The sequence below is a fragment of the Nannospalax galili genome, unplaced genomic scaffold (assembly GCF_000622305.1).
Source record: "Nannospalax galili isolate Female #2095 unplaced genomic scaffold, S.galili_v1.0 scaffold1255, whole genome shotgun sequence".
Classification (NCBI taxonomy): domain Eukaryota; kingdom Metazoa; phylum Chordata; class Mammalia; order Rodentia; family Spalacidae; genus Nannospalax; species Nannospalax galili.
In genome coordinates, this window is record NW_008336359.1 from 2066023 (window position 1) to 2073485 (window position 7463).

Genomic DNA, 7463 nt, shown 5'->3' on the forward strand with positions numbered 1-7463 from the left:
GACCCAGCTGGCCTGGAACTCACAGAGATCCACCTGCCTCTGCCCGCAGAGTCCTGCCCACCCCTCTTCTATTTTAGGTTCCCCACCGGAAGTTCTTCAGCTCCTCTGAGCCACATAACCCTTCATGTTACTATAATATACACCTTAATTTGATTTTGAGTTCTTTCTGCACGTGTCTTAGGGGTAGGAGACGCTGACTCACAAGCATGCCGCCCCCAACACCCTTAGTCGCAATGCTACAGTCTTTGCGAGCACTTCCTGCCGCGCGGTAGGCGGGGAAGACGGGCGGAGCTACCGCCTCCATCAAGCCCCGCCCCACCCCGCCCTCGATGGCCCCGCCCCCTCCCTGACTGCCAAGGCACCGCGGGGGCGGGGCCTCGAGCGGTGGGTGGGCGGCGTGGCGCTGCGGGCTGGGCGCTGGGGCCAAGGTACCGGGTAAGGCGGCGGGTTCTCGTGCGGAGCAGCGGCTGGGGAAAGCCCAGCGTCGCACGCAGGAGGAGGACCGGGAGGCGGTGGTTCCCGCCCGGCTGTACAGGGCCTCGGACTGAGCGGCGGCGGAGCGGGGCCTGGTCCGCGGCCGGGTGCGGGAGAACGCGGCGGCGCGTCCCTAGCGCTGCGCGCCATGGCGGGCGGACCCCCTAAGGCCCTGCCGTCCACCGGGCCTCATTCCCTGCGCGACATGCCGCACCCGCTGGCCGGCTCAAGCAGCGAGGAGGCCGTGGGCGGCGACAGTACGCCCAGCCCGGACCTGCTGATGGCCCGCAGCTTCGGTGACAAGGTGGGCGCTCGGGGCTGGGGACTTGGGCGCTCATTTCCCCTGGGGCGGGGCGGGCAGGATGGTGGACCCAGAGCCACCCCGGGCACCCAGCCTCGCCCACCCTGGCTCCTGCCCGGCGTACCGGCTCTGCCTCTAGAGCCCTCGGCAGGAGCGTGTCCTTTTTGCTGCCCCGCGGGGTCGCAGCTGCAGGAGGAGCGGCCGGAGGGGATGGGCTTCTCCGGCTGAGACCCGCCCCGAGCGCGGGTGACAGCTGGTGGGGAGGGGTCCTGTCCTGCTGCTGGGGCGGGAGGCGTGTGCTGCAGTGCTCAGCACCCCTGTCCCGGAAAGGGGGCGGGTGTCCAATGTTCCTCCAGGTGCATTCCTGCAACCGAGCTGCAGAATAACTTGTAGCGCCTCCAGTTTCCCGGGACTGCAAAGAAGCAAGAGTTAATGGTTAATGGCTTTCCGGGGTGGAACTGAGCTGCTTGGTCTTCTTTCCCCTGTCGGTCATGTGGGGAGTGATCTTTGTTTAGGTTTGCTGTTTGCCCTGAGGAGTCACCTGACTCAGACCTCTGTGGTGGCGGGAGGAGAGTCTCCCTGTGGTTTTTCTGTCTGGGGCTTCGTTCACCTATAGCGGACCACACAGTTTAAACCTAAACCAAACCTGGCCGAGGCTGGTTTTGTGGTTGAAGGAAAGAGCGCTCGCCCTTTGACCTTTTTTGTGCAGGTGGAGGCTCCTGATCTCAGAGCTGCCTGACCCTCCTGCTGCTTTGAGACACGTTGGAGTCCAGGGAGGGGGCAGAAGCGCATCTCCCCTGCCCCCATCTCCGGTTCAGCTGTGACCAGGATTTGAGCCACGGTGGTATGAGAGATCCTGCAGTCACTCAGTCTTGAGCTGTAGACATTCCAATTGTCCTTAGCACTTGTGATCAGGATTTATTCATCTTCCTACAATCCTAAACGAATTCCTCCTTTTCCCAATATTGATGGAATCAGGAGCCAACTTCTCCCCAGATATAGAAGGGTGTGTGATAGGGTAACAATGAGTTTGTGAGAGTATGGCTTGCAGACCATGTCAGAAGTCCCTGTGCACTCAGAATGGCTAGGGAATGGAGAGGATTTTTAAAGCAGTAGGAAGAAGATAATGCAAACTAATGAAACCAGTGGATTGAACAGCTCAAAATGTGTGTGCGCCTGCATGCATTGCCTGTACCACTGTGGTTATTGCTTTTTATTTTATAGATTTTTTTGTTTTTGAGACAGGGTCTCCCTGTAGCCCCAGCTGGCCTGGAACTCACTATGTAGACCATGCTGGCCTTGAACTCACAGAGATTGGCTTGCTTCTGCCTCCCGAGTGCTGGGATTAAAGTTGTGCACCACCATATTCAGGTATTTTATAGATTTTTTTAAATCTTTTTAAGACAGGGTCTCTCTATAGCCCCAGCTGTCCTGGAACTCACTATGTGGACCAGGCTGGCCTTGAACTCACAGAGATCCACCTGCCTCTGCCTCCCTGAGTGCTGGGATTAAAGGCGCGCGCCACCATGCCTGGTGTATTTTATGGATTTTTAACTATATGAAAACATGCAGTTTGCAAATCCCTTTCTTATATTTGACATTCAAAAAGTAATTGTTGAATGGCTGAATAAATAGTCGGTTGCTTTCTTATTAGCAGAGAAATTGATTTTAAATGGATGTAGAATGGGAACTAAAGTTAAACCTTCCATTGCTATCTCAATTCTGTGTAGCAAAGTGAATTAGTTACCTACTGCTGTGTAACAAATTGCTCTAGAATGGAGCAACTGAAAATAGTGTCTCTAGGTCAAGGAATTGGGGTGGTTCTGACACAGGCCTTTAGGAAGCTGCAGTCCTCTGAAGGCTGGATTGGGAGGGATTTGAGCTTGCTTTCATGTGGTTCTCCACAGGCTCTTCAACGAGGTGACTGGTTTCTGTGAGAGAAAGTGATCCAAGAAAAACCCAAGACTCCAGCCATCCCTATATGGCAAGTGCTCTATTACTGAGCTATAGGAGTGTTTTGCCTGCACGTATGTAAGTGCACCTGTGTTGTGCAATGCCTGCAGAGGCCAGAGAGTGTTGAATCTCCTGGAACTAGAATTATGGACATTGTTGGTCACTATGTGGGTCTTTTGCAAGAGCAGCCAGTGCTCTTAACCATCGAATCATCACTCTAGCCCCTCTTGGATAATTCTTGATTCAGAAGTGTAGCTGCTTTAGTAATAAGTATTTGGATGATAAATGCTTGGTACCACTAAGATCTAGTTGGTTGGCAGGAAGTGTGCCCATGTCTAATTTCTGTTGGTTTTCTCCGCAGGATCCATTCTTTGAGAGAGACAATCTTGAAGGCACTATTATTAATTATTGAACATTTAATAAGTCTCCTAACAGCTCTGGGGGAGTATCTAGATGGCACCAGTCTCAAGGGCCTGATTTATAGTAAGCCACTTTTCCTTAGAGACTGTGCATTGTAGTGCTTTCTCTGATTGGGAGTAACATTTTCTTGGGTTTTGGCATACATCTGTTCTCATAAAATATTTGAAAAGATTTGTTTTTATTTCTCTGTGTGAGTCTATGCCACATGTGTATGGGTGTTCCTGTAGGCCAGAAGAGGGTGTGGATCCCTTAAAGCTGGAGTGGTTGGTATAAGCCTCCTGATATAGGTGCTGGGAACCAAACTCCTGTCCTCTGAAGAGCAGGAAGTGCTCTTACCTGCTGAGCCATCTCTCTAGCCCCTCTCAATTTTTGTAGAGAGAAGCTAGCAAGCAGCAGATTGTGAGGACAGTGGAAGAAAACCTTTTGCCCCTCTTTACCTTGCCTCAGTGGCCTCAGTGTCACTGGAGGACAGGAGGTAAAGTCAGGTGCTTTGGTCTGTCTTTTGAGAAGAGACCTGTTTTCTTGCCTCTTTGGATATTGAGGTTTTCATCCCAGATGACAGGGATTGATTCAGGATTGGTTCTGGGTAAAGGGAATGAAGCTCTAAAAGACTGAAAATAGTACTAGGTTATTGCACAGAAGGGAATTGCTTTCTGTGACTCAGGATGGTGTCATCAACACCATCCTTGCATCATGGTCCAGCTGAGGTTTCGAAATGGCCTCTTTGGTGCTGGAGTGGGAAAGAACAAATGCATTAGATTCACTGTCCATCAGCTTCTCAAATCATTGAAACTGGTGAGGAAGAATTCTTCCTGCCTACCAGGGGCTAGAAGGGTTGGCTCTTCTATGCCATCCAAACCCACCAGGCCTTCTATTGCTTCATCTTTCCTCTTCATCTAAAATGTAAATAAACCATTTGAACTATTTTTTAACCTCTCTCTCTCTCTCTCTCTCTCTCTCTCTCTCTCTCTCTCTATCTATCTATATATATATATATGTATATAAAACCTGAGCAGTTTCTTCTGTGACTCAGCCTCCTACTTGTGTGCCCAGTCTGTGGTTAACATCTCCCCCCACATCCCCAGCCTCTTCAGCAAACTCTTCTACCTACTTCCTGCCCCCTTAGGTCACCTAGGCTTCCTCAAAGTCTTCAGAAGGGAGGTATCTTTTCTTCCTACATTCCATATGTCAGGAATGGAAATCAGATCCTCCCCTTTCATCCTTGATTTGTCTTTAAAAAAATTTTTATGTGCATGTGTGGTATTAGGTACATGTTTGTGTGTGCACGTATATGTGCAGAGGCCAGAGATCGACATCTTGTGTCTTCTTCAATCATGTTTCATCTTACATTTTGAGACAGGGTCTCTTGGTGAACCTAGAGCTTACCTGTTTGCTAGACTGGCTGACCAACCAGCCCCAAAGATTCTCCTTTCCTGCCCCTTTGCTTGTGTTGCAGACATGTATGAATGTATGTTTGTACCCAGTCTTTTTTTTTTGGTCTTTTTGAGGCAGGGTCTCCCTGTAGCTCCAGCCGGCCTGGAACTTGCTGTATAGACCAGGGTAGCCTTGATCTCACAGAGGTTCTGCCTCTGCCTCCTGGGTGCTAGGATTAAATGTGTATGTCACCATGCCTGGCAAGAACCCAGGATTATTGACTAAATCAGCAAAAGACCCCTGCCCTCATGAACAAGTATATGCTCGCTGTATTATGTGCTAGCAGATGCTTTGGAAGGAAGAAAGTAGAGTGGACAGGGACTTCAGGGTCACTGGCCATGGGGAGTGGGATTTGGGTAGGCCTTGCTGAGAATTTGAGACTTGAGCAGACTTGATTGAGGGAGGTAGCTGGTGGATGACTGCAGGTAAGTGTCAGGTGGAGAGCATAGCTGCGCAGAACACACACACCAGGTGAGGCCAGTGGCAGGGTCAGAGTGAGCAAAGAGGAGTCACAAGCTAAGGGAAGGGAGGAGACAAAATTGAGTTATCCTGGAAGGGCCCCTGGTGAGGACTTTAGTCTTTGAGTGCCATGGGGACATCTCCTCAAGAGAGCAGGAGGAGGGCAAGGCTGAACTGGGGCTAGAAAAGAGCACACCGACTGTTGAATTGAGAATTCCTTATTTGAACCACTGTATTAGGATTCTTGCACGTGTGTGTGTGTGTGTGTATATGTTTTATTTATTATTTTTATGTGTACGAGTGATTGCCTGCATGTATGTGAGCGTGTCCTGCAATGCCTTGGAGGTTAGATTCTCCTGGAACTAGAGTTAAGGATGGTTCGTAACTGCCATGTGGGTGCTGGGAATTGAACCCGGGTCCTCTGAAAGAGCAGTCAGTGCTCTTAACCACTGAGCCATCTCTCCAGATCCGTATTACTAATATTTTTTAAAGTCCCTCTGTGCTTAAGAAGGAAGGGATGTCTTCCAAAGTAAATTGGGCTGGGTGTGGTGGCACATGCCTTAAATTCCAGCACTTGGGAGGCAGAAGCAGGTGGAGCTCTGTGAGTTCCGGGCCAGTTGGGGCTACAGGGAGATCCAAAAAGAAAAAAGAAAAGTAAATTGGGACAGGGGAGTTAGCTCAGAGGAGCACTTACCTACCTTGCATGAGGTTTGCATCCCTACCTCCCCTCCCCCAGGAGAGAACAATGTAAAATCAGAGTGTTTCTGCTGGGCTTTGATCCCAGCACTCTGGAGGTAGAAGCAGGAGGATCTCTGAGAGTTTAGTGCCAGACAGTTCTACACAGTGACACCCTGACTCAAAAAATGAATGTTAGGACAAGGAGGAAGCAGCCAGGTGTGGTGGTGCTTACCTTTAATCCTAGCACTTGGGAGGCAGAGGCTGGTGGATCTCTGTGAGTTCCAGGCCAGCTTGGTCTACATAGCAAGTTTCAGGCCAGCTGGGGCTACAGGGAAATCCTGTCTCCAAAAAGCCCCCCCCCCCAAAAAAAAAAAACAAGCAGGAAGCAATAATGTTCAGCGCAGACTACCACTACTTTTTCTTTGCTTCCCCTCCCCCCGGCCCCAGTGTATGTATGTATGTATGATGCGTGTGTGTGTGCGTGTGTTCATGTGTTTGTCAGGTCACCAATAGGTATCTTTCTAAGTCATTTTAAAAAAAAAATTTTATTTATTTATTTTTATTTTATGTGTACAAGTGTTATGCATGCATGTAAGTGCACCTGTGTAGTGCAGTGCCTGTAGAGGACAGAAGAGGGCATCAGATCCTCTGGAACTGGAGTTTCAGATGGTTGTTAGCAGTCATGTGGGTGTGGGAATCGAACCTGGGTCTTCAAAAGAAGAGCCAGTGTTCTTAACTGCTGAGCCATCTCTCCAGCCCTTCAATTACTTTTTTGAGATAGTTTCTTTCACTGAACCTGGAGCTCACTGATTTGGCTAGACTGGTTGGCTGGTGGGCTGTCTGCCAGTCTCCATCCCTGCCACCTCCAGCATGGCAGATGGGGTGGTGGTGGTGGTGATTACCGACCCTGCTGCTGTGCCTGGCTTTTAAGTGGGTGCTGGGAATCTGAACTCAGGTCCTCATGCTTGCACAGCGAGCACTTTACTGATTGAGTCATCTCCCTTGTCCCCTACTTTTTTCTTTTTAAAACTTAGGATTAGGAGTATTAGTATTTGGTGGAGTTGGGGATCAGACTCAGGGCCTTGCTTATGCTAAGCAATCATTCTACCACCGAGCTATACCCTCCAGCCTGTTTTCTGTCATTCAATGTTTTTTACTATCATTCCTTAAAATCTGTAGACCCCAAGTGACTGCCTTTTCAAATCATGACTTCATCTTGGGGGGAAACTCAGCTGTCTGCATCACTGACCTATCTCCAAAACTCCTTGACCTTTGTTTTTTTAAAAAAAATTGAGCACTGACTGTTCTTGCAGAGGACCCGGGTTTGATTCCCAGAACCCACATGGTGGCTCTGAACCATCCTTAACTCCAGTTCCAGGGGAATCCGAAGCCCTCTTCTGACCTCCTCAGCATTGCACGACACGGGTGCACTCATATACATGCAGGCAACACACTCATACACATAAAATAAAAATAATAAGTAAAATATTTTTTAAAAATTAACTTGTTTTTTAATGTTTTATTTTTATGTGTCAAGTTACTAACTTTATAGACATACACAGGCACCAGGGATCCAAGTGCAACCGATTATGACTAGAAATAATCAGATATATACAGATTAGAGATGCATGCATCAACATCTCAGTGTTAGTAACAAAAACAGTGAGTCTTTCTGCAAGGAACAATATATTCTAAAATGAAATGGAGATCTTTTTTAAACGTTAAAAACTTATTCAATTTTATG

General features: G+C 48.9%; 1 protein-coding gene across 1 annotated transcript in view; it reads left to right on the plus strand.

The window, feature by feature from the left end:
• Positions 1 to 370: 370 nt before the first annotated feature.
• The window catches only part of Snx30 (sorting nexin family member 30), a 129956-nt gene continuing 122863 nt past the window's right edge, over positions 371 to 7463 (plus strand). The window contains exon 1 of the mRNA XM_008831146.3: positions 371 to 778. Coding sequence (XP_008829368.1) covers positions 623 to 778 — 156 coding nt within the window. The 5' untranslated portion in view covers positions 371 to 622. The remainder of the gene's footprint in view (positions 779 to 7463) is intronic.